This window comes from Puma concolor, chromosome B3, assembly GCF_028749965.1.
Source record: "Puma concolor isolate L17-30 chromosome B3, mPumCon1.1.hap2, whole genome shotgun sequence".
Lineage (NCBI taxonomy): Eukaryota > Metazoa > Chordata > Mammalia > Carnivora > Felidae > Puma > Puma concolor.
Window position 1 is genome coordinate 62635968 of NC_141672.1, and position 27221 is coordinate 62663188.

The 27221-nt window shown below is 38.6% G+C and overlaps 1 protein-coding gene across 3 annotated transcripts in view; it reads left to right on the forward strand.

Annotated features, from left to right (window-relative positions):
• Positions 1-27221, forward strand: part of SLC25A21 (solute carrier family 25 member 21) — a 480482-nt gene that overhangs the window by 271703 nt on the left and 181558 nt on the right. For all 3 annotated transcript variants that reach the window (XM_025919643.2, XM_086709897.1, XM_086709898.1), the window contains exon 2: positions 16938-16986. In XM_025919643.2, coding sequence (XP_025775428.1) covers positions 16938-16986 — 49 coding nt within the window. The remainder of the gene's footprint in view (positions 1-16937; positions 16987-27221) is intronic.

The window sequence follows — 27221 nt, forward strand, 5'->3', positions numbered from 1 at the left end:
GGGGCTCGAACTCACGGACCGCGAGATCGTGACCTGAGCTGAAGTCGGACGCTTAACCGACTGAGCCACCCAGGCGCCCCTCTATTTACTTTAAAGTACACAGTTCATGCATTGTGTTTACGTTTATGAAATTAGCTTTCACTGTCCGTCTCATCCCCTAACCTTTTCTGGTAATAGTTTACCATAATTCAGGTTCCCTCAAAATATATCATTTTATTGCCTTTATCCCCTAATGGTTGAATTACGGATCCTATGTAATTATACCACTACTTTGAAAGTTTGTCAGCTTTCACTTCATGATTTTTTTGTTTAACTTCTGCTGCTACTCCTCTGGATCATGTAAAAGATTATCCTACTCTCAGGGCACCTGGGTGGCTCAGTCAGTTAAGTGTCTTACTTTGGCTAAAGTCATGATCTCACAGTTCGTGGGTTCGAGCCCCACGTCGGGTTTTGTACTGACAGCTCACAGCCTGGAGCCTGCTTCAGATTCTGTGTCTCCCTTTCTCTCTGCCCCTCCCCTGCTTGTGCTCTGTCTCTCAAAAATAAATAAACATTAAAAAAAATTTTAAAGATTGTCTAGATTTTTTTTCTAGGGGAAAAAGTGTGGGATGTATCTTAAGCTTATCACAGATTCATTTCTAAATCTTGCAAATTAACATGTTTCCTTTCCTGTCATTGTTTCCTCTTACCCCTCCTTTCTGCCCTACTGGTCCATGCCTCCTAAGTTCTCCTTTGGATTTTCATCTCATGACCTAATGCCTCAGGGTTCCCCCCCGCCCCCCATGAGGCAGCGTTTGCACACAGCTGTTCTGTAATGTATAGCATATATTGGCTTGAGAATGGAAATTTCACTTCTGTAAAGTGGTTTGGGATATGCTTTTGTGCAAGATGCTATGCCAAACTGAACTGTGGATTGTAACATGCAGCCAGTTACCTCTGTTTGCCCCTCCAGGAAGCAGTGTACAGTTTTAATAATCATGATGCCCTATTGCAATGGCTTCCAGAGTTATTATGTAAACCTTTCAAGCACGGATTATGTCTTCCCTATTTCTCCACACCTTCCCTGATACAATAAATATTTTATAAATGACAAGTTTAGGTGAGCCAGGGCCTTATCCACAAGTTAACATAACATCTCATGCAGTATATGTATATTTAAAACCTGAGCCATTTCATTTCCTTTCCAAGTTTGCTGATCTCACAGGAATATAGAATAACCAAACTATAAACTAAGAGCTCCTAGTAGGAAAGTGTTTTTTGAGATGAAGTGCAATTAATTAGTCCCAGTACCACTGTCATTGGATGGTTAGCAGTATGGAAAGGGAGTCAGTTAATTAGGATTAAAATGTAATTATTTGGAGAAGGAAGCAGCAAGAGTATTGTTTAAACATTTCAAACCCAATCTTATCTGTCAAATTACAAACAAAAAGATGTTACAAAAAGATTTAAAACTCTGAAATTCTGTTTTCCATAACCATTCATCCAGAGGTAAACATGTGACTAAAGCCTGACCAATCGGATGTCCACAACCTCTTGCCCACAGTGATTGGACTAGGGATTCACAGTTGACCACTGTGAGGCCAATCAAAGCCCTGCCAGGAATTTTTCTGTTATTGGAGAAGTGTCTGCTTGCCTCTTGCATCTTAAAGATTACTGGGTAGGAACAGGGGGATCTCCCAGGCAGTTACCTCTCTGTGTTAGGAAATCTCTGTAGCAAGAGTGAATAAAGACAAGCAGAGACAAGCAGATGAGAGAATGGGAGATAAAGTCTTGGAGCCAAGTATCCCTGCCATTTCCGTCATTTCAATTATAAGCCAACAAATTCCCCTTTTGTATTTAAACTGATTTGTGTTGAATTTTGTCTCAAACAACCAAAGGAGCCTTGACAAATTATTTTTGTTGGAATTGAGTACCTGCACGAATAAGATAAGCATTGTTTCTCTCACACAAATTCCTCCAGCTTTTCACTGGTAAGGTAAAACAGAAAACATGGAATATGTGTTCATTCTAGAAAACACTATTAACACCATTAAAACACCGAAAGATCCTTTCAGGGGTATCTTTCAAGCTGTGTGAAACAAATAATGAATAAATTAAACTCTGCAATGGAAGAAACGGTATTGTTTCATTTTCTAGACAATGGCATTTTAGACTCTGCTCATTTTGATAATTGTATTGTGGTCCAACTTGAGCCATATTTTCCACATCAAGTTTAAATCTTTTTCTTGATTCAGTTTTCAATTACTGGTGCTCCAAAGCCCATTACAAAGCAAGAGAAGCCTTAGGCATAGCTTAGTGAACCCAATAAACTTCATAGCCCTGGTCTTGATGGCACGCTTCATGATGTCACTCTTCTTTTCCTTTTTTCGCTTTTCTTTTTTTTTTTCTTTTACAAATTCTCTATTTTATTTTTATTTTATCTTTTAAATATTTATTTTTGAGAGAGATAGAGAGTTGGGGAGGGGCAGAGAGAGAAAGGGACAGAGGATCCTAACTGGGCTCTGCCCTGCCAGCAGAGAGCCCAATGTGGGGCTCAAACCCATGAACCACGAGATCACGACCTGAGCCGAAGTCAGATGCTCAACTGACTGAGCTACCCAGGCACCCCTGTCACTCTTCTTTTTGAGAAAAAGCAGAATTCTCTTTCCTCCTTGGTGGTAGGTTGAATTTAATTCAGAAAAGTTACCATTTGTGAATTCATAATATAGTTGACAACTGTATGATTACATTACCTGATTTGGCATTTGCATGTGTTAGGCCTAAACTAACTGATAAAGCCTAACTGCTGTATCAAAGAGACCTAACAACACAGTGTCTCAAAGAGTGAAAAGTATATTTCTCTTTCATGTAAAGTCCTGATGGCAATAGCTTAGTTTAGTATCAAATCTCTGCTCCCCATAATTACTCTGGGACACAAATCCCTTCCAGTGGTTACTCCACCATCCTCTAGGGCCCTGTCTTGTCACCTATCTTTAACGTATAACTTGAGTCACTACCGCACTGAAGCTCCAGTTAGTGGGAAGGGGAAGTTAGTTCTTAAATTAGGTGGATTCATAGTCTTAGGCTCTATGATTCTCACCTTACCTGGGTGAGAACTTACTCATGTGGTCACACACAAGAGGTGCTAGAAAATGCCATCTTTCTGAGGTATCATGGCCATGGATGAAAGACAGAATGGATTTTGGAGGAGCTCCAGTATTGTTCCCAGGCTTATAAGTGCCATTTTAGTTTCTGCCATTGTTCCAGATGTCTCCTGTAATACTTTTGCGTATAAGAGGGAAATGAAGAAATTGATCCTTATAGATAAATCACAGTCTTACATGAAGAAATTAGAGTTATGATATAAACATTGCTCTTCCCTTTTTATTTATTCAAAAATTGCCTGAATTGGTGCAGCCACTGTGGGGAAAAGTATGGAGGTGCTTCAAAAAAGTAAAAATACAAAATACTACATGATCCAATAATTCCACGATTGACTATCTAAAGAAAACAAAAACACTAATTTGAAAAGATATAGGCACCCCTATGTTTACTGCAGCATTAATTACAATAGCCAAGGTATAGAAGCAACTTGTGTCCATCAAGAGATGAAGGGATAAGGAAGATGTATACACACAGACACACACACACACACACACACACACACACACACACACACACACACTGGAATATTACACCACCATAAAAAGGATGAGATTGTATCATTTGAGACAACGTGGATGGACCTGGAGGATATTATGCTAATAAGTGAAATAAGTTAGACCAAGAGAGATAAATATGATATGATTTCACTTATATGTGAAATCTTAAAAAAAAAATGAACAAACAAAAAACAGAATCCGACTTATAAATACAGAGAACAAGCTAATGGTTGCTAGAGGGGAGGGGGATAGGAGGTTGGGCAAAATGAGTGAAGGGGAGTGGGAGATACAGGCTTCCGGTGATGGAATGAATAAGTCATGGGAAGAAAAGGCACATCATAGGGAATTTAGTCAGTGATATTCTAATAGTGTTGTATGGGGACAGATGGTAACTACACTTGTGGTGAACACAGCATAATGTATAAATTGTTGAATCACTGTGTTGTACACCTGAAACTAATGTAACATACATGTAAGCTATACTTAAAAAAAATTATCTGGTAGCTAAATCTAGTCTTTGAGTGAATGTCAAAGCCATGCCTTTCCTATGAGGTCAACAGAATCTAAAGTATGAAAAATAGTTAATATTAATTTAGTTTTTTTTTTTTTAACGTTTATTTATTTTTGAGACAGGGAGAGACAGACCATGAACGGGGGAGGGTCAGAGAGAGGGAGACACAGAATCTGAAACAGGCTCCAGGCTCTGAGCTGTCAGCACAGAGCCTGACGCGGGGCTCGAACTCACAGACCGCGAGATCATGACCTGAGCTGAAGTTGGCAGCTTAACCGACTGAGCCACCCAGGCGCCCCTAATTTAGTTTTTATGGGTGGACAAGGCCCTTCACAATATTATATTTATTCATCTATGTTTTCAGACCTTGTAGGCACCTTGTAGAATTCCAGGGTAGATTGTTATATTATTATTTATTTATTATCTAGATAATGTTTCTATGAGTAGTAACACATTCAGTACTATTATAACTAAATGTTTGTGATAATGAAATCTATCTGCCTTTGTGTTTATGTAGTATCTTATACTTTAGTACCCAAATACTGTTTCTTGTTGGTATTTAATTTACATGAAGTATAATCAGTTTCATTTTTGCAAGTTTTTCATGTGGACATAAATATTAGTTTAATCTATATTTAGTAGAAATCATGTGTTTAAACTGTGTTAACGCCACATAGCAGTGAGAGGAGTCTCTGAAACTAAGTCAACCTTCTTTTTTTTCCCCCACAAGCCAAACCTTGATAAAGAATGTGGTATATGGAATTTACTTAAAGTGTAGGTACAGTAAGCTGACTCAGTAAGCTGGAGTTCATGGGAGCATGGCATAAAGTCTGATATTAACTAAGTGTTTAAAAATAAGAGTTTCTGTAGCTATGGTACTACTAGGTCATTCAGCAATTATACAGTTAAGAACAAACACCTAAAGGCAAGTTTTTAAGGCAGTGTGATTTATTAAATGCAGGAAAGTTGGCTATATATTAATTAAAGCAATGGTGGCAAATATTTTAAGTCACAAGTCTTTTACTCCATCAAGATGAATAATAGATTGCAAGAAATAATACCAATTAGAACAAGCAGAAAAGCATTATAACTTCATCCTGTTCTTTCTTTGATGGCAATTGTTGTTTGTGACTTATAGATAAGAAAGAACTAGCCTCTTGTGAACTAAAATTCTGAATTCTTCTCTTAGCAAGATGTTATGGATTTGCCTGAGGACTTCTTCCTATTTCTAGATGTCTGTCTGATGACTAAGGGCAAAGCTGGCATTGTAGCCACCTTTATTCTCCTCTTTTTAAAGTGCTCATATCCTTGGAAAAGAGCAGAGAAAGGAAGCTGTTTTCTGAGAGATGGAAGCCTTGCTCTCATTACTAAATCTGTGTGTGTGAAGCCTAGAAACATCTGCATGACAGTGTGGCAGATCATACCGACATGATGCCACTGAACGTAAAGTTGGGAAGGGAGGCATGCCGTCTTGCTTGTAAAAGCCAGCTTCACTTCGTGACTGGGGGGTAAGCAGGGAAGGACTGGGTTCTGTTCCTGACTCTTGGGACAAATGGAGAGCTCCTTCTTTCTAGGTAATTCAAAAAAAAGGAGAAACAAAAACCAATATTATAAGTGAGAAAGAAGTCCTGAGGCAGAGCAGAATATTTTTGTCTTTCTAGTTGTTTGAGAAGCAGTAAGAAAACAGAGTCACCAGAATGGGGCGAGTGTTCTGTAGAATGGACAGGCTGCCCTTCCCCTAAGCCACAGAGTCCTAACCCCTTTCAGCTGCCCTTCTGCATTTCCATACACTTCCAATGTTGAAATGCTGGTCAGCTTGAACTTTTTTTTACTTTAGATAAACAAAATACAGGCAAACTTCCTCTGAATACACACACACACACACACACACACACACACACACACACACACACGTGTGTGTGTATGCATTTATATATATGTATGTGTATGCATTTATTATACATATATGTAGATTATATCATATATATAATAAAACAAATGATACCTCTATTTCTCTCTCTTTTATTCACATTTCCTTCTCCTTAAAGACACTTCTGAAAGTATTTTCCTGTCTGCCAACTTAATCCACAGCTTATTTCCCCCTGGTGTTTCTCTTTGCATTACCAATTGTGTTAAGGACCACCTAGAGCGATTAGCTTTCCATAAAAGATCGACGTATCTGAAAATTGATCCACTAACCCAAATGCACTTGGAGCTTGCTTGAAGTCTAATATAGAGTTAAGTATAACGAAAAGGAAAAGGATAATTTCCTTTGAGTTAAAATACAAAACAGTAATTTTTAAAGATGTTACATTGAGCTGAAATGGAGTTTAAAAAGTTAATATAAAAACTTTGTTTATAAGTGAGATTTTCATTAGTTTCATAATTTTTCATAATCTTTCTTTGCATACAAAGGGTGATTTTAAAAAAACTCACTTGTTTTTAAACTCTGCCTCAACTTTTCTTCATCCTTTGTATATGCTGAATCTACTATGATTTCTGGATCATAATATATACATATACTATACCTCTAAAATATATTTTTCTAAATTCTTAACTCAGATAATAAACTCTATATGAACAAGGGATATGCACTAAGAAAAGTGTTGTACTTCATTTAGATACATGCTAACAGCCTTGCTTGTGTTAGTTTCTTTATAAAGATACATGCTAACAGTAAACTTCAAAATATTCACTTCAAGATTTTTCAAGAAAGGCTGTGGCTTTCCCAAAAGCATAACTTTTAACAGCATCTTTCAAACCTGCCAAATCACATTGCCTATTTGGCCAATTCAGTGTGCATAGTATTAATTTACTGTGCCACAAAGGTAGTATGCCTTAACTGTTATTAGGGGAAAGCATAATATATTTGATTTCCCTTTATGAGTCTCACATTGCTTATAATTCAGTAGGGCTACCACATTTTCTGGGCAGGCTATCAAATAGGATGTTGTAATGATTTGCTTGACTAGTAGAGTAGATGAAAAAATATCAGTTGTGTCTGTAGCTGTTCTATTTTTGAATTTCAAATTTGCACAGTTTGAAACCATTTATTCCTCTGTGGTTCTTTTTAAAAAAATTAAAAGATTCATTTATATTTTCAAGAGTTAAACATATTATACAAAATCATTTAGGGTAATGGTTAAAACAGGGTTAGAAATTGAGAGAACAGGGGCGCCTGGGTGGCGCAGTTGGTTAAGCGTCCAACTTCAGCCAGGTCACGATCTCGCGGTCTGTGAGTTTGAGCCCCGCATCAGGCTCTGGGCTGATGGCTCGGAGCCTGGAGCCTATGCCTGTTTCCGATTCTGTGTCTCCCTCTCTCTCTGCCCCTCCCCCGTTCATGCTCTGTCTCTCTCTGTCCCAAAAATAAATAAAAACGTTGAAAAAAAAAATTTAAAAAAAAAAAAAAAGAAATTGAGAGAACAAAAGAGAAGTCTTAGATTTAAGTTGAAAATGCTAAGGACGGGACTGTCGAACAATGCAAAGAGTTTTGGTTTGATAAAAGGAAAACATAGATTTTGCTTATAACTGACCTCTTGGGGATTTGACTGCCTCAATTCTTTGTCTGCATTGCTATTCCTTTGTAGTTCACAGAGATGTTGAAATGTTTTCTGCTTCATAAAATGTTACTTGCCAAAATTATCTTTGGAATAATCCAGTTCTACTTAGGGATAGGTGTGGACTCGGAACCTACCAGCAGACTCCCTGTTTAAAGCATTATCATTGATTCCTTGAATGACTGACTGAGTTCTCATTCTGTACACTAAATTCTTAAAACTTTATCTTCTATATATCACTAAAAAGGAATCTTATCATTGTAGATTTTATATAATGGGATTTCTTTTTTCAGCAAATATTTACTGAGCAACTTCTAGGTGTCAGGCATGTTTTAGGTACTTAGTGCATATCAGTGGACAATACAGATAAAGATCTCTGCCCTGGTGAAGCTTATATTCTACTGGGGGAGACAGATATAAAACAATAAATATAATAAGTAAGTAATGTACTCTGTTAGAAGTTGATACAGCCTATCGAAAAAGAAACAGACCAGCATGAAGAGTTTTATTAGTGCTGGGGTAAAGAGGGGCAGGCTTCTCTGTTAGAGTGGTCACGATTACTCATTGACCACGTGAAGGTAGTTGGCCAAGTAGAGACTGGGGGAAGAGCACTCCAGGCAGAGGGGATGGGAAGTGCAAAGACCGAAAGCTGAAGTAGTCCTTGCAAGTTTGGGAAATAGTGAAGAGGTCAGTGTAGCTGAGTGGAAAAAGTGAGGGAGAGAGTAGAAAGAAAATTGGTGAGAGAAGGAATGCAGGCCAGGATTGCATATGGCTTTTCTCTGGGAGACATGGGGAACCATTGCTAACCAGAGGAATGGCATGAAATAACTTCCACTTTAAAAGGATCATTCAGACTGCTGGGTGAAAACAGATGGAAGGGGTCAAAGGTGGATGGAGGGAGACCTGTTAATGAGGTGTTGCAGTTAATCAGCTGAGAAATGATGATCATGACTTGGACCAGAGTAGGCGCAGTAGAGGAAGTGAGAGAAGGTAGAAGTCTGGATATATTTTGAAGTAGAGCCAATGGGATTTCCTGATAGGATGGTATAGGATTTTGAGAGAAAGTGGAGTCCACAGTGAGTCTAAGGTTGAGCAGATTGCTTTTGCTTTGTGTTTTGTTTTGTTTTGTTTTAGTAGGGGTGGGAAGGAAGAGGGTCCAGAGTCTAGTTTTAGGCATGTGAATTTTAAGAGGTCTGTTAGATATTGAAGCACAGATGCCAAATAGGCAATCAAATACTTAAGTCTAGATTTGAAAGAGAAGTCTAGACTCAAAATGTAAATTGACAAGTTGTTAGCACATAGATGGTGATTAAAACCATGGGTTGGAGTGAGATCGCCAGGGGAGTGAGTGTAGAGAACTTCTTGAATGATTTTCATGTATTTGATGCTGTTTACTCAGTGGGCCGATAAAGGCAATACTCCCTCTTCTCAAAGAACTGTGGTTTGTATTTGACTACGCATTTTCACAAGTCCAGGAGATGCCCTTCACATAGACTATAATATCTGGAGCTGAATACTACAATGGCTGGTAGGGGGTAGGGGAGAAGTATAAAAAGGCCATTACATATTTCTGTACATTGCTAGGCATAGTTTGGTATGATAAATGCTATTCTTGATATATGTAATAGAATTGTAATGTAACATAATTGGTAATGTTAAATATTTGATAACTGGTATATATAATGGAATCATAGAGAAAGATAACAGTGACTTGACTTGGTGATAAGATGGCAGAGTAAATTTAGAATACTCTGTTCTCTAATGTTTCTTAGAACAGATTAATGTATAAAAACATTGTTTATAGTTAAAATTAAGACCTTTAACTGAAAGATCACTCAACACTGCCTTTAATAATCTCTGTTTGAATCTACTTTCAGGGACCCAGTTTGTCTTCCACATTCTCCCATCCCGTTGCTAAAAAGGTTACTGAAGCCCATTGCAACACTGTTCATGAGTGAGAGCAGAGGTGGGCCAGGAAGGAAAGCACAGGGATGCATTCTAGGTTTCTGTACTTTTGGATTCCATTAGGAGTCAGTAGGGGTCAAATATGTCCTGTGGTCATCAGTCCATCAATGTAGCAGGACACTTTCCAATGTCTCTTTTCTGTGGCCCAGGGTGTAAAGGGATAGGGGAAAAAAAAGATCTTTTGCTTTATGTTGTAAGCATTTAAATCTCTAGAATGAAAAAGAACAATCCCATCCTTTCTGGAAAGTGATGCCTTCTATGTGATTCTTCTACTTCCAGCTCTCAGGAAAAAGGCTATCGTTGAGCTGAGATATCTGTTGGTGGTCGTGGGCAAGTAGGTGAGAACTGTAGACACTGCCTCCTGGAAATAGATACATTGATAAATATATATATATATATATATATATATATATATATATATGTAATTTTTCAGTGTCTCTACCTTACAGAAGTCAGATTTGTGACCAAGGACAAGTAATTTCAAATATAAAGCACACTCAAACTACAGATGAATTACAATTTTACTTTAAACTTGTTAAATATGTGTCTGTATTTTCTGTCATTTGTTTTATAAGAACCATGATATAGTTCCTTGAAGACAGTTGTCAATTTGGGATAAAAGTAAAGGTTTATGCAAGACTAGAATTGATACAGAAATTAAATAGCAATATTTTGCATTGTAAATAGCAGCACTAAATCCCTGGGCCTGAAACAGTTTTATGCAGATTGCTATTCTCTCTCAATGTCTTCCCTTTACCTGGAAAGCCCTTCTCAATGTGTCGTACCTGTGCCCACCTTTGAAATCCTTCAGCCTTTTAGGCACCCTTGATGGTGCTTCAGGCTTTGTCCCCAGCACCTAGCACAGCACCTAGCATGTACACGGCCCTCAAGAATTATTTGTCAATCAATCAGGTGCTGATTGGTTGCCTTCTTTATGTAGCTGAACATCTGAGCATGTGATGAACAATATTGCAATTTTGTATTCAAGTACTTAATGTACTTTATTTCATATAATTTTTACCAACATTTCTTGTCCTTACTTGCTTATTTGTATAATACTCAAACTAATGACATAAATGTAGAATAAATAGCTGTCAGTTCAGTTTATCTTGAGAATTACCTGAGATAATGGCAGAGGCAGTAACCCTAATCAGCTTTAATTTATTTATTCAACAAATTTTTATTTATTTATTTTTTCAACGTTTTATTTATTTTTGGGACAGAGAGAGACAGAGCATGAACGGGGGAGGGGCAGAGAGAGAGGGAGACACAGAATCGGAAACAGGCTCCAGGCTCTGAGCCATCAGCCCAGAGCCCGACGCGGGGCTCGAACTCCCGGACCGCGAGATCGTGACCTGGCTGAAGTCGGACGCCTAACCGACTGCGCCACCCAGGCGCCCCTATTCAACAAATTTTTATAGAGCTTGCTGAGTGCCAGCCATTATTCAAAGTGATGGGATGCAAAGGTGAATAAGGCAGGTGGAGTCTCTGTCCCCCTGGAGCTTTTAGGCAAGAAAACACAGTTGCAGTGCCATGTAATAACACAAGTTCAAGGTACTGTGGGAGCACAACAAAGGGCATGCATATCAGTTAGATTCAGGTTCAGGTACAATGGCAGAAAACCCAAATAGCAGTAGTTTAAAAGAAATGGACGTTTCTCTCCAACATGGATGCCTGGAGATAGATAGATCAGATCTCCATGATTTAGAGACTGCCTCTGTCCTGTTGCTGTGTTGTGTGCCCAAAGTCACCTCATTGTCCAAGATACCTGCTCCAACCCTAGGTTCACATTCCATCAGTAGGAAGGAGGAAAAGGGAGGAAAGGAACAGCCTCCCTATTTTTAGAAGTCTTCTCAGAAGCTCAAGTATTCAAGTGCGCAAACCACTTTCACTTATACCCCATTGGCCAGAACTTGCTCACATGGTAATGCCTACCAGCAAGAGAGGCTGGAAAATGCAATATTTATTCTGGGCAGCCAGGAAGAACAAGGAGGGGATGAATATTAGGGGACAACTAACAGTCTTTGCCCGAGGATTTCTGGTAAGATGGTTGTCCAAATTGAGATCTGAAGGGAAGTAGGACTCTTGGAAGAAGTGTGTGTGTGTGTGTGTGTGTGTGTGTGTGTGTGTGTCTTTACAGGACATTTCAGAGAAAAAGGAAAGGCCCAGAGGATTGAACACTGAGAAGAAACTGTTCTTTTACCAATCATGATTAAATCACTGTATGATAGTGTCTGTACTCTTCTTAGGAAAAGATGTGGGCTCAGGTTAAATCTGACGAAGAGGATGGGGTACATGTTCAGTACAGTTTGTGGTTAAATAGGCCAAGAGTCCTATTCAGAAAAAAAAAATGGAGGCTGGGAGACAGTTTATGACAAGGTCATGTTAGTCCTTTTCCAGCAATACTGGCTCAGGTGAAATCATGTATGTAAGCCAGTTGAAAGAAGGGAGCAGTTAGGGGAAACCCCAAGGTAAGGTTCAGGGGCTAGCTCATACCTTTCTGTGCTCATGACTGGGTCACATTACCAGTTTCATTTGAATCATACAGAAATGGTCATGGTCACTGAAGTGGCATGGATCTGTAAGAACAATGAAAACATTTACAATATGATAAATTCACAATATCAATCTGCTTTGGGCTTTCTTAATTTTCATAAATCCTGGCCTTATAAAATTAGTCTTTTATCTAATTTAAATAAATCTAATAGCAATTCTTGTTAGCTTGTTACTGTGATAAATAAGCAATTGCCTCAAAAATAACAAATGAAATATCTTGAACTTCCTTATATATAGCATGTTATTTGGAAAATGTACTTTTTAAACATGTTTTTATACAGTTTTTACTATATTTGGTTAAGTTTTGATTATGCTTTTTATCCACAAAATGAATAAAAGATGCAGATAGTCCAATACATTTAAAAATAAACCTATCTTGAAGATATTTTATCTCTAAAGTGTCTATTTTTCTGGTTTGAAGATCAAGCACATAATTTAATTTGAAAAACAACCAGAAAGAGTTATAAGGAAAGCTCTGGTCTAAATCTATAATTATGTAGGTTCTCACTTCTTTTTCATATTCCTTCTCAAATATCATGAAGTTATAACCTTTTTTTCCCAAGGAAATTGGTTCCATGGTTGATAGTTAGCAATACCATTTTTGTATTATGCATTGGTTGAGGAGATTGAACCTTTTTATTTTGTGTTCATCTGTGGCTGGTGAGTTTAATAAATGCTAAGTTGTGAGAGCAAAACTTCTAGGTCTCATTTGTTTTCAGACTCGTGTGTCTTGAGTTGGCAATTTCAAAGTCATCTTCTTGCCTATGTTAAACTTTGAGTTTTATGAGAAAAGAGAAATCATTAAATCTGTGTCCTCTAACCCATTATTTAGATAATGACTTCATCCTAGATAATAGAATTGCCAAATAGTACACAGTACAGTTCAGTTTCCAGGGGTCACATCTAGGCCTATGACAACATGATTCATCTTGTTCTACTTTTATGGTTATTTCCATCAATAATTATCAGAATCTCACAGCCCCTAGCTACCCAGTAGAGGACAACAACCCAACAACCAGCCATTCTCACCCTGAGTCAATCTGGATTTAACTCTGAACTCTGATTGAAAACCAAAACTTCCATATCATTGCCAACATATCTGTCCTTTCTGCTTATGATGCATTTTGCTGCTCACTTGAATTCTTCAAGATTACTTGTTTTGATTAAAGATGACAATGAATGAACAACCAAGAGATTCTGGACAAATTACATTGATAATTTAAGTCCTACTTTCCTATTGGCCAAGTTACAATTTAGTAGGTAGCTGTATAGATGGGCATTACAGGTACATGAGACATTGGGCCATCTATGCTCTGATGAGAGATGATGCTTTTACTGGTAACCAAAGGGTAGCAGTTGGAGCCTCAGTGCTCATGTTTTTGCATGTGAATGTGTGATTGGGAACAGTGGGAGGATTAGTAGACATATTATTAGATTGTTGGGAGAGCATGTTAACAGAGGCTAATATCTCACTTCTTCTTAAAATCTCTCAATATGGGCCACCTGGGTGGCTCAGTCAGTTGAGCATCTGACTCTTGATCTCAGCTGAGGTCTTGATCTCAGGGTCGTGAGTTCAAGCGCTGTGTTGGGCTCCACTCTGGACATGAAGCCTACTTTAAAAATAAAATAAAATAGGCGTGCCTGGGTGGCTCAGTCAGTTAAGCGTCCAACTCTTGATTTTGGTTCAGGTCATGATCTCACTGTTTGTGAGTTTGAGCTCCACTGCAGGCTCTGTCCTCACAGAGCACAGCCTACTTGGAATTCTTTCTCCCTCTCTCTCTGCCCCTCCCCTGCTCACGCTCCTGCACTCTTTCTGTCTGTCTGTCTCTCTCTCTCAAAATTAAAATAAAATAAAGTAAAATCCCTCAGAATGTCTTCAATAAACATGGATACATTAAGAAATAAGAAAAAACAACCAAAGAGCTATTTTTTAAGAATATCTTTCACTGGTATTTTATGGCCTGTAGGATGAATTACAAGTGCCTGAACATGAATCTGACCCTGACCTATACACTTACAGCCTCATCTCTTGCCATGTCCTGCCTTCAACCCTCAGCTACTGCAATGCTTATCTTGTTCTTTCCTCTTTCCTTCTTTTTGTATGCAGTGTCTCCTCCATGCCTGATGCTCATTCTGTCCTCTTTCGGCCTCGAATCCCTTTCCACCTCTCACCCAACTCCAGGCTGTATCAGGAGCCTCTCTCTGCTGTGTTCCCATAAACTCTGACCATTGCACCTCCTCCCGTGCATTATTGTTTGTTCTTGTGTGTCCATTCCCTTCACTAGACTCTATCCTCAATGCCAGACACATAAAAGACAACCAATGTAAGCTTGTTGGAAAAAATGAATGTTTTGGTGCATACTAGAGGTTGGAAAAGAATTTTAAGTAACCAGAAAACTATAACAATCTAAGGTAGTTACCTACTTACTACCAGAAATGCCCATTAGCAAACAGGAAACGAGGAAAATTTTGCAAATAGGTATAGATAAATGTGAATAGATTCTATGAATTCTGTTACTGGTTTTAATAAGTTGTTGGGATTGTTAGTTCCTGTGGTAATTTTTTGAGAAATGTATCAACTAGTGCTATTTGGTGTTTAACATGTTGCTTCTTTTCTAATGCCATGTTAGCAGGAGAAACTGTCCTTGCTTTGCTAAACTGATTCTGAGTATCTTACTACCTTATGCTCATGAGATGCACATAAGTGCACTTAATAGAAGCTTCTTGCTTGGTAAGAACTATATTTTATACGTCTCAGTTTCCAGGGTAAATCCTATTTATGAAATTACAGCTTTATCCTTTTCTAGCTAATGTAATAACATTTAAGTTAGAATTATAAGTAAAACATATAGTACCTTAAAGGTACGATAGACCATTTAACTTTTCCCTTTATAGGTAAGGTACTGATGTCCTCAGGGGTAAGTTTTCATTCCCTGAAGGCACCAGGATGAGAACTCTGGTCACCTGATTCTTACTTCAAGGTGAATGTGAATTTTAAAGCAAGAGGAAATGTACTGAGACTTTCCTGGTTGCAAGTAAGAAACCCACCCATGCAATCCTGAGTAACAGATCTTATTCAGAAGTTAAAACAGTGCCCAGTGGCTTTACTATTGTGCCTAGCAATTCTGTTGCCTCTGCTGTCCTACATCGTTCTCCTCCCATCTCTAGACAATGGGACTGATTGGGTCAGTGATTTGGTTACCAACCACTAAAGAGCATTCCTGCTGGGAAACCTGTGGCACAGGCATTAATATTGGATCCTGTTAGTTTCAGCCAAAGGAAGACAGTTGTTTTCGGTCAATACATAAGAACTTTGGGCTAACTGGACCTTACCAGTGTGGGGAGTAAGAGACGTTTGTATATATAAATATGGAATGGGGAAGGTGAACTAAAGCACAGCTAAGCTCAAATTGAGTTAGTTTGCAAATGGAAAGAGTGGTAAGTGGTCTGTGTTTAAGAAACTACCCACAAATAGGGGCGCCTGGGTGGCGCAGTCGGTTAAGCGTCCAACTTCGGCCAGGTCACGATCTCGCGGTCCGTGAGTTCGAGCCCCGCGTCGGGCTCTGGGCTGATGGCTCAGAGCCTGGAGCCTGTTTCCGATTCTGTGTCTCCCTCTCTCTCTGCCCCTCCCCCGTTCATGCTCTGTCTCTCTCTGTCCCAAAAATAAATAAACGTTGAAAAAAAAAAAAAAAAGAAACTACCCACAAATAATATGGCTTTTGGGCAAATCAACCAACACTGTCAACCTCAGTTTGCTTATATTCAAGTAAAGACGAAGATAATACATACTCACCTTGCTTAGTAGTTTTGCATACCTGTGATACTGTGTGTTAAATGACCATCACTGCCATCATTATTTTTACTACCACTAGTACATAATACTATTTTTACTGCTACTATTGTTACATGCCAGTAGTTTGTAATTGAGCAGTCTTCTCTGCTCAGTTAGACAGCAGGAGGGCTTTACAATGGATTTGCAAGAAGGTATAGAAATTCTAAGTGTGCAGTGGTTAAGATCATGGGCTTTTTATGAGGTTACTGCATACTTCTTAGCTGTGAGATCTTAGACAAGTTGTTAACCTTGTGTGCCTCAATGATCTCATCTGTAAAATGGGAATAATAATACCTGCTACCCAGCAAGCTCTTGTGAAGATTAAATGAGATAAACTAGGCACTGCTTAGAATACTGTCTAGCATGCAAAGAACACTTAATATATATATTTTCTATTAAGCTGTTAATGTATTAAATATGCATTGGAGCCTTGTACCTACCCAGGGAGATAAAATACATCATTATCTTTATTTCATGCACACTGAGATTGAGGCTATGATTTGTCATGTTAGTGAGTGGCAGTAGAAGTGCTGAAACCAAGCTTCTCTCCCTTCTTTCCTTCTTTTCTTTCCTCCTTTCCGTTGACATATATTTATTTATTGGACTGGAATGGTACACAATAGTTCCTGCCTAGTTGATTGGAATTTTGGACATCTGATTCCTTTTGCATTTTCTTTCCCCTACAGCCCCACCTCCATGCTTGTGCCAGAGCACTCATACTTTTGTCTTTTGCTACTAGTCTCTGACTACGAGCTGCCATTTCCAAAGCCCCAAGTTTTATTTGAATCTTCATACTTGAGAAATCAATGGGGTCAAGGAAACAAGAACCAGTGTTTACATAAGTGTTTATTGGACTTTTCTTTATCGTCTTTCAGGTCTTGTAGAAATTTGCCTGATGCACCCCCTCGATGTGGTGAAAACCAGGTAAGGTTCTGCATGAACAAGTTTTATTGACTTTGGCTGATATCCAAATTAAGATGTCAGAACACTAAATGCTAGAACTTGTCCTAGGCCAGTAGCTTCTCCCAATAGTGGCATTTATATTTACTTCTTAAGGAAAATGCTGTTTGACAGATAAAATGTGAATAGGGAAAAGCACTTTTGGAAAGAGGTCATCAGAAGGTATATGATATTTTACTGACTTCACATGACAACCATTAGGTATGATTTGTGGCGAAGCTGGTAAGCGGGATAAATTTATCAAAATGATGTAAAAACTGAACTTCAGTGAATTATGACAGCAGACTTTCATTAGGCATTGCATATAACAGATTGCTACTTAATAGTCAGCATTCCGATGTGAGACTTCAAAATTTCGGGGCGCCTGGGTGGCTCAGTAGGTTAAACGTCCGACTTCGGCTCAGGTCATGATCTCGCAGTCTGTGAGTTCGAGCCCCGCGTCGGGCTCTGTGCTGACAGCTCAGAGCCTGGAGCCCGTTTCGGATTCTGTGTCTCCCTCTCTCTCTGACCCTCCCCCGTTCATGCTCTGTCTCTCTCTGTCTCAAAAATAAATAAATGTTTTAAAAAAAAAAGACGAAATTTCAAGTAAACTTCTTAAATAGTGTTTAAAGTGGCAACCATTTGCCAATGCAAAATGCCATATTTCTAGGAAAATGCATTTGCTCTTAAAGGAAGATGCAAATCAGGGCAATGTAATAATTCTATTTACCATGTGAAAAAAGTGAAAAAAATTCATATGGGTTTTACTATGATCTAGAGCATTTTTAAAAATAAATCTGTGGCTGAATTACTGAGCTCTCTATTTTTTAAATTAGAAGCTGTTAGAATTTAGTGAAAGTTCCCATTTATTTGCATTGTTTCAAACCTAAGAGCAGCGTACCTACGTTGGAGCTCAATAGCAAACAGTGCCTTGCAACCAATGGTGGTTGAACAGACCCTCACTGCCGAAGTTAGAAAATACTTGAAGAGTCAGGCTGATCATTGAATGGACATGTTGCTTAATTTCCCTAAAGAGGCAGCAGAATCTTAAGCTGCCTACTGAAAGCAAGGCTGTGACATGCAAATAATATTGCATTTCTAAATGAGAGAAGATGAGAATTTGGCCCTGTCTTAGCTTGAGCAGCTATAACAAAATACTATAGACTGGATGGCTAAAGCAACAGACATTTATTATAATTCTGGGGCTGGAAAGTCCAAGATCAAAGTGCCAGTCCATTTGGTTCTTGGTAAGGGCCCTCTTCCTGACTTGTAAACAGCCACCTCCTTGTTGTGTCTTCACTTGAGGGAGAGAGGCAGCTCTGATATCTTTCCCTCTACTTATCAGAGTACTAACCCCATTATCAGCACTCCACCGAGTCTAATATCGTGACATCACCTAAACCTAACTACCTCCCCAAAGGCCCCATTTCCAAATAACATCACACTGGGGTTAGGGGTCCAATATATGAATCTGGGGGGACACAAACATTCAGTCCATTACAGCCTCAAGTCACCAAACCCAAACAGAGAAAGAAAACCACAATTACATTCAAATGTAAAATTGCATGCACTTCCTGGCCCATCTTTTTACAGTGTTCAGAAACAGAAAGCAAAACTCACAGGCATTTCCTTCTTAGACTGCATGCCAACCTTTGAAAAGCCAGAATATTGTTTCTAGCCTCACTGAGGAATAAACTGGTTTTTTTAAGGTTAATTTCCTAAATTGGTGACGTGTTCGAATGAACCCAGAGGAGAAATAAGAATGATTTAAATAAGACATGATATTGAAATTATGGTCACTCATTCAGTCACACTGAATCATTCATTCATTTACTTATTAAGTATCTAGTGCCTGTGGGTTCCAGGCGAGCTCTGTCCTAAAGAGCTCACAGTCTGATGAGTTAGTAGGAATTTCATCACAATAAGTTTCAAAAATTATATTATTTCATGGTACTGGGTTTGAATAGAATACTTCTTGAAATGGATGTGCCAAGTAACTGGGGCTTTACATCTTTTTTGTTACATGGATATTTTGAAAATAGCATTCATTGATTGGAATTAGTCACATGCTGTTGTCTAACTTCAGAGGGGAGGGAAAATATAATTCATCCAGGTGCCCTGAAGAAGAAGGGAATTTGATATGGGATGATATTTGACCTGTATAGCAATAAAAAGTATATTGAATAAAGACACAATCATAGAGTAAACTGAAAGTCCAAAATAACGTGCAACTGACTTTGCAACAGAAGTAGAATATGCAAAGATTGGCAGCCTATCTCACTGGGTACTAACACAGAAGTGACAGGGAATAGATAGGACAGACTAAATGCTGAAATCACTTCACCATTATATTGTACAGGAGATGACTACATTTCTAAATAAGATAAACTGTAAACTGTAAGAGATAACATATGAAACCATGCAGCATTGGTAATTTTAACATGTCACCTTCCTTAATGACATCAGGGGCACTGGATTCTAAATTGTTGTAGGCATTGTCAAAGTGGGAGATGACATACACCATGCCAAACCTCACTTACTTCAGAGTTGTTTTGTAGGCTGTTTTTGCCTATCCTTGGATAATATTACTTAAAAGGCAGTACTCTGAATTAACCTAAGTATGGAAATGGCTCATTTTCAACAACATCTCATGTGCAGAAGTATAGCAAACTAAATTTTTACTTCTTGGAGTTTAGTCTTTTCTTTTTGGATTCTATTTCTGTCTAATTCTTTTCATTGTGGAATGAAAACGCATTTCCAAACTCATCCTTTACAGAGATTTTTTTTTCTTTTTCTTTTCCTTTTTTTAACTTTGTAAATGATCAATTCTGTTACCCCAGGCTGAGAGCCAAGGGAGATGGTGGTATTACCTGAGCCCAAGGGCCAGGGTTACCTGGTGAAGCTGGAACCATAGTAGATCTGTCTAGTTGTAGCTGGAACCCCAGCCATTGCCAGGTTCACTACCTGAGGCAGACAGACAGAGAGAAAAATCCTCTACTTTCTCATTTCTCCCAAGTCTTCAGTCTCCCACCAGTGCTTCTATTTGCTAAACTGTGGAAACCTAGGAAACCCAGCCTAGCAGAAGGCAGTCTTTTTGCATAATAAAGCAGGACAGAACAAGGGAACAAGAAAATGGGTCTGAAGACAAACAGAACCAGGACTGAGAAGCCATCATTCTAGTGAGATTTGGAGAAAGAGATGCCATAAATGTGCGTTTTCCTTTTTTTTTTAATTGAGATGTAATTGATATAATATTATGTTAGTGTTGGGTTTATAACATAATAATTCGATATTTGTATATATTGCAAAATGATCACCACAATAAGTCTAGTTAACATCCAACACCATACATAGCTACAAATTTGTTTTCTTGTGCTGAGAACTTTTAAGATCTACTCTCTTAGCAACTTTCAAATATGCAATACAGTACTATTAACTGTAGTCACCATGATATATGTTACATCCCAGGATTCATTTATTTTATAACTGGAAGTTTGTACCTTTTGACCCCCTTTACCCATTTCACTCACCCCCTACCCCCAGGTTCTGGCAACCACCAATCTGTTCTTTTTACTTATAAATTTCATTTTTTCTCTTTTTTTTTCTTTTTCTTTTCTTTTTTTAGATTTCACGTGTGAGATCGTACAGTAGTTGTTTTTCTCTGACTTATTTCACTTAGCATGATGCCCTCAAGATCCATCCACATTGTCACAAGTGGCAGGATTTCCTTCTTTTTTATGACTGAATAATATTCTGTTGTATTTAGTGCATTCAATTTCTTTACCCATTCATCCATTGATGGACACTTACGTTTCAAGCATGCGTTTTTAATTTTGTAAGAACTCACTCTGCATTTTAAAAGATGATTAGAAGTTATAATTAATAATTTTTTTTATGAAGGGATTTTAGGCACTGTGGCACCTGGCTTAATATAGGAACTAGTGTATCTGCTTCATAGAAGTATAGCTCCAGGGATAGACCCATGTTAGCATAAGCTAGCCACATGGCAACTGCCTTGCTGTAAGTGTCCCACCTTATGTTAGCTGAGGAGACTTGACTGAGATGCTATTATATACATGACACTTAGGTAGAACCAAGGTCTCTTTTGAGATTCTTCCTAGAGATAGGCCTATACATTATTTTATGGTTCTTTTAAAGTTATATGCAAAGAACTTTGTATACAATTGTGGGTTAGCCTTCTGGTTAAGAACACATAACTATAAATGACAAAAGACTCTATGTCCTTGTATAATTAGAAAGACCAAAGTTAGTTTCTAGCTTTGTATTCTCCCAAGGATTTAAATAAATAAACAAAAACAATAAAATAATCATCTCTCTCTCATATTGTCTCTCATTCTCTCTCTGTCTTCCTCTCTGTCTCCCTTCAACTCTCCGTTTCCTGCATAGGATTCATTTGGGGGTAGGGTGCTTCTCTCACTTGGCACCAGATGGCCCTAGCAGCTTCAAGCTTACATGGGCCTTGGTGTTTGTGTATACTCTCCCTGAGACAGGATAACCTGGCAGTTAAGGACTCTGGCTCTAGAGTTAGGCAGCGTGGGTTCAAATCCTGCTTCTTCACTTACTATCTGTGTAACATCAGGTAAGTTACTAAACTTCCCTGTGCCTAAGTTTCCTAAGCTTTCAATAGGAACAATAATGGTATGTACATTATTGTGAGAAATGAATGGGGATATACATATTTATGGTATTTATATATGCTTATATGTTTATATGAATATATATATATATATATATATATATATATATATATATATATATAAAGTGCACGCGCACGCGCACACACACACACACACACACACACACACACACACGGCATTTAATACTGTGTCAGCAAAGGAAAAGGGACTACAAAGACAAATGGAGTTTGTAAGGTAGTCAGGGAAATACGAGGGAAAATAAAAAGTGTGGGAGAGGGGAAATGTTTAATATGGAATCAGGCGGTTTCAAGTTTCCAAGCCGGAAGACTTGTGTTATATGAGCACTACATTTAAATCTTTTCTCGGAGGGGTGTTTGCAAGTAGATAGTCCTTCTGGGTCTGAGGGCAGGAGAGCATCAGTTTCATCTATGCGTTCCTGTTGACATCATTCCACATATCATTTTAGGGCTATGTGCTGACATTATTTAGGACTGTGTGCCACAGCAAGCATCGTGCCTGGCCTCCAGGAGCTGTGCTGTTGTCATTAAAAGACATAAAATTTCATAAAAGAGGTGGGAAGTAAGAATCTGTTTAAATAAAAGAGGAGATATTACTTGATAGGATGGTGGGCAGAAACATCTCAGGCTTGTAGTGCAGCTCCAGAGACTGGATTAGGGAAGAGTGAGGCGAGAGGGTTTCCAACAGGTGTGCCAAAATGAAAGCGGGGTGGGCTGAACCCACAGGGGACTGAAGGTCCTCAGAGAGCATGTGTGACAAGCTTTGAGATAGAAAGCAAAATGCTGGACTTCATCTAGGACAGCACTGGCTAATCAAAATAAAATTCCTGACACACATATGATTTTAAGTTTTCTAGTAGCCACATTTTAAAAAGTAAAAGGAAACAGGTAAAATTAAGTTTAACAGTGTATCTGGTTTAACCTCATGTATCCAAAAACATTGTCATAGCAATGTGTTTATCAATTTAAAAATTTAATAAGATATTTTACAGTCTTTGTTTGAAAATAATTTGCCCAAGGTTCTACATGTCCTTTTTTTTTTAAGTTTATTTATTTGTTTTGAGGGAGACAGAGAGCCCAGGCAGGGGAGGGGCAGAGAGAGAGGGAAACAGAGAATCCCAAGCAGGCTCTGTGCTGTCAGCGTGGAGCCTGATGCGGGGCTCGAACCCACAGGTTCATGGTCATGACCTGAGCCGAAACCAAGAGTCAAGACGCTTAACCGACTGAGCCACCCAGGCGCCCTTACATTCCATTTTTAAATACTTAACCCTTGAAATCTGGTGCATATTTTAACACTTAGGGCACATCTAAATACTGACTAGTCAGTCTCATTTCAAATGCTGTGTAGCCACACATGGCTAGTGGTTACTGGATTAGATAGCATGGGTCTGGAATGCAATGGGAAAGAAATTCTTTAAGGGGAAAGAGAAGTGGTCCAGTGGTTCCTCAGTAAGAAGAATACTGTTGCTTAGAATGCGTTGACAGTTGCAATTAAGCAGGGTCCTCAGTGGAAGGGAATTTTACTGCATATGCATTTGAAGGTTTGTACCTGTGTGAAGAAAGTGGCAATCAGAAGCTTCAAAGATTTACCCATATCGCAGTCCAAGGGGATTTTAGCTTATATACCTTTCACACTTTTATTCCCTGGAAGGGAAATGGTTCCTTGTGCTTCAGGAAGAGAGCATTACTAAGGTGTTCATTCTGTTTCGCCCCCAGTCATTTTTAATCACTTTTGTTTCGTTTTTGAATGTGGCATAAATCAGGTGCAAACTAAATAAATTACTGATCCTGTAAAAACTGATCTTTTAAAACTGCGTCCTGTCAAAGGGCTGCAAGGCACATTTTCTGGTGGGTGCTAGGGAAGGCAAGAAGGGGAGAGGCGTTTCCACATCTCATTACAGACATACAGTTACAGGCTGCTGGTGAGTGGATCGGCCGGTACATACCTTGGCTTCCATCCTTCCTCCCATCAGGACTTAACTTGCACTGAAAAGTCTTATCATACTTCTCTCAAAACATATTAATCACTGTGTGAATTCTAAAGACTCACATGGGTTGAAAACTTGGCATCCATACATTGTTATATGTGCTTATGGGGCTTTTACTCAAGTTGTTGAGATTGATTTACACTCTGTTGGTGGCTCCCGTACCCCAGACCTGCTGAAGCCAAAACTCTAGGGGTGGGACCTACCGATAGTTATATTTAACACCCTCTTGGGTGAATCTTAAGCAGAGAGCCCAGACTAGGCACTGGGTCAACCTTTGGGAAATGTTGCTGAATACCCTTATAGGCAGTTCTGTAAAAAGTTTTCATGTAAAGAGTTCCTTCCCCCCACCCCTCTGTGCATGTGTGGATGTGTGTTAAACATCTCATTTACCTGTGGTTCTCCTTGGTTTCATTTATGTAAACTGCTTTTGTTCGTAATGAATAAAAGTGGAAGGACAGAAGTTCCCTGCAGAGCTCATTCTGTGGTTTGTGAGAATGATATGGGAAAGTATTATCTACAGCCAGAAAAAAACATCTATTGTCCTACCGAGTGAGGTTACAGAAGCAAAAATCAATGCCAGAGGATGGGAGAGGAATGAGCGTGGGTTGTCACAGAGAGAAGGTAAATGGCTGTGATGGGTAAAAATGATTTAGAGGCGTTAGCCTGCCACAAACTTTATTAAAAAGAGAAATCTGAGGACTGCTGTGGAGACAGGCTACTTTGTGGGGAGCCCAGAAGAGAGTGAGGAGCAAAGAGCTGGGGTGCATCCACAGCCTCCCTTTATGGCAGTAGAGAGGGAACAGCCATGAACTTGAAAATGAACACTTAATTTAAGAGACTGGAGTGGGGACATTGAGCAGCATTGGGGCCCACAGAACAGCAGGGAGGAAACAAGGAACGAAGAATGTTTTCCCCCAGTAGATCCTTTAAAAAAGAAAGAAGAAGAAGAAGAAGAAGAAAAGAATCCTTTCAAAATGGGAATAGAGCAGCAGGGAAAGTTAGGCTGGAGTAGAGAGTAGAGAGGGGAGGCAGTAGAGTCTATAGTATTAAATAAAAGTAACAGAGCCGCTGAGAGGGTTGTTTCCATATGTTAACGATTTGTCCGTGGTATAAAACATTAAGATCACATTCAGGGTTAGACCATGGTTATGCCTGATTTCTCATCATCCGTAGAAATTCGGGGCTAGACCACTGTCATGGCTTATTTCTAACCATGGAGAGAATGTGTCTGAAGTAAAGCAAGCAAGGACTAGAAGCACATTTTTATAGACTATGTTTTTATTGGGACTTTGTCACTGTAGCTAAATCAATCAATGGCAACATATAATGGTATGAAATGGTCGCGGTATCCCCAAATACCTGTGAATATAACTCCACCTTCCTTTTTGCAGTTGCATGACCACATTAGGGTTTCTTGCATGTGTTTTACTTAACTGCAGTGTCTTTTTGTAGTTATTGAAAGCAAGGAAGGACTAGGTGGTGACCACGCTGCAACTCTGTGCTGATTGTCATGCTTTTCCCTGCAGTCATCACTAAAGATTTATTTATTAGCGTAATCAAATCAGAACAGTGCACAAGATGGATAATATAGGTGAAAATTGACTATGCTCATTGTTACCTCGTAGGATTGCTGTGAATGCATAAGTGAATCCATGTATGCTTTAAAATGCCATTTGCTCCCACCTAAGTACTTTATTACAAATCAAATGTGTCATTGCCAATGAGCACATGACAAACTTTAAAGGGTCCCACATTTGTATAGTGACTTAATTAAAAAGACGTGTAGAATCTAAGCATGACCTTAAAACTAGAAAAAATAATCCGATTTTGTGCCCTGTTTAGAATGCAGCACGTCTACATTCTAGATTAGTGTGCCCTTCTGGAGAAAGGCAGAGAGTTTAGGGATATTAGGCCGTGACCCAATGAAGAGATTTCTTTAATATTATTGCTGGCATATTTACGTGGACAATGGTCCTGCCTCTCTTTGGGATAACAAGTGTTGTATCAGAATTGTGGAAAACCCACAAGGGTTGATAGTAGAAGGTCTTTCCCTCCCTCACATCATTTGGTGGTCCTTCCATTGGACATAAAGCCAGGCCGTCCGCTGGGTTGGTTACAATAGTTTCCTTACCCATAGAGTACTTGGTGCATGTCAGTCTTTGCTGCTACTAAGTAGCTTTAATCTTTTCTCCAGGGGCCCAAGGATGAGGAGGAGATAGAATGTGAGACACCTAAAGACCTGTTGCTCTGAGACATTGGGAGGAAACTTGGTCCCAAAGATCTTATGCAGAATATTCTTGCTACCATCTGCTAAAATTATTTTCCAGATTCATTAATAAGGAGAAAACCCTTTTAAAAAATCCAGTCAGTTCCTCCCACATAAAATAACAAAACTCTCAATTTTGTTAAATCAACTGTAACTCACTTTATAATCTTGAACTCTTAATTCCGATTTTTTTCTTTTTTCTTTTCTTTTTTATTTGTAAACGGAATTCTTTTTTTAAATCACTCCCTAGAGGAGCATGCTATTTTTAGGACTCACAATGTGGAACCTCTGTAAAGTGTTTAATCTTTCCTTCATTTGTGTTTTTGTCTAAATTTTTAAAATAAAGATTTGGTGTTTGTTTAAAGTACAGTAGCTATTATTCTCCAACTAATTAAATGGGCTTAGAAGATTCTCCCTTAGGTAATAACATAACGTGTGTTCCGTTTTGTTACCTCTCTCTTCCTCCTGCTTAACTGCAAAAGCTTCTCCTTCTGTGTGATCCCAGCCTGAAGGATGAGAAGGAAAAGAGCCTATACATTCTTCATGCCTGTCAGTGGGCTTCTCCAGACATCTTTTTTTTTTTTTTAAGCTGAAAGGTAAATAACTCTTAAATGGCTTTCTTATCTTTGTCATGGGAAAGTGAATTACTTCTAAAATGAGCATCAGCATGAAAACTATTTCCTCTGTTTCTCCCCACCCCCCACCCCAGGCCCCATCCAGAGTTTTATCCAATTGTTTGTAAATTTTCAACAGCTTCATTAATCTACTTATTTAGCCAGTGACCATCACATGTTTCCCTATAATGATGTATTTTGTCTTAACTGTGACTTAAATTCCAATTTTGGGCTGTTAGTCTGTAGTAAGACTATACTATATGAGAATGAAATAAACTGATTTTGGATTATTTTGAGTTAAAAACAAATGGGATGTTTTTCTAAGCGTTTTTATACAATCATAAAGTTTGCTCAGATAATCTTCTATTTTAAGTACACATTTTGAGGGGGTAGAGAATTTGGAACTCATACCATGTCTATTTTCAGTGGCTATTCAAGGCTTTTTGAGATAAGGCCTTGCTCTAAATTCGAGAAGTAAAGCAAAAGTTCGAAATGTTTGCTTTTTATTTGGCTATCATACTTATTTTTTTATTTTACTATTTTTTTTAAATATAATTTATTGTCAAGTTACCTAGCATACAGTGTATACAGTGTGCTCTCGGTTTTGGGAGTAGATTTCCATGATTATTTTAAATGATTTTTAGCTAAGCTCTAAGTAGTCTGCCACCAGTGAAAAT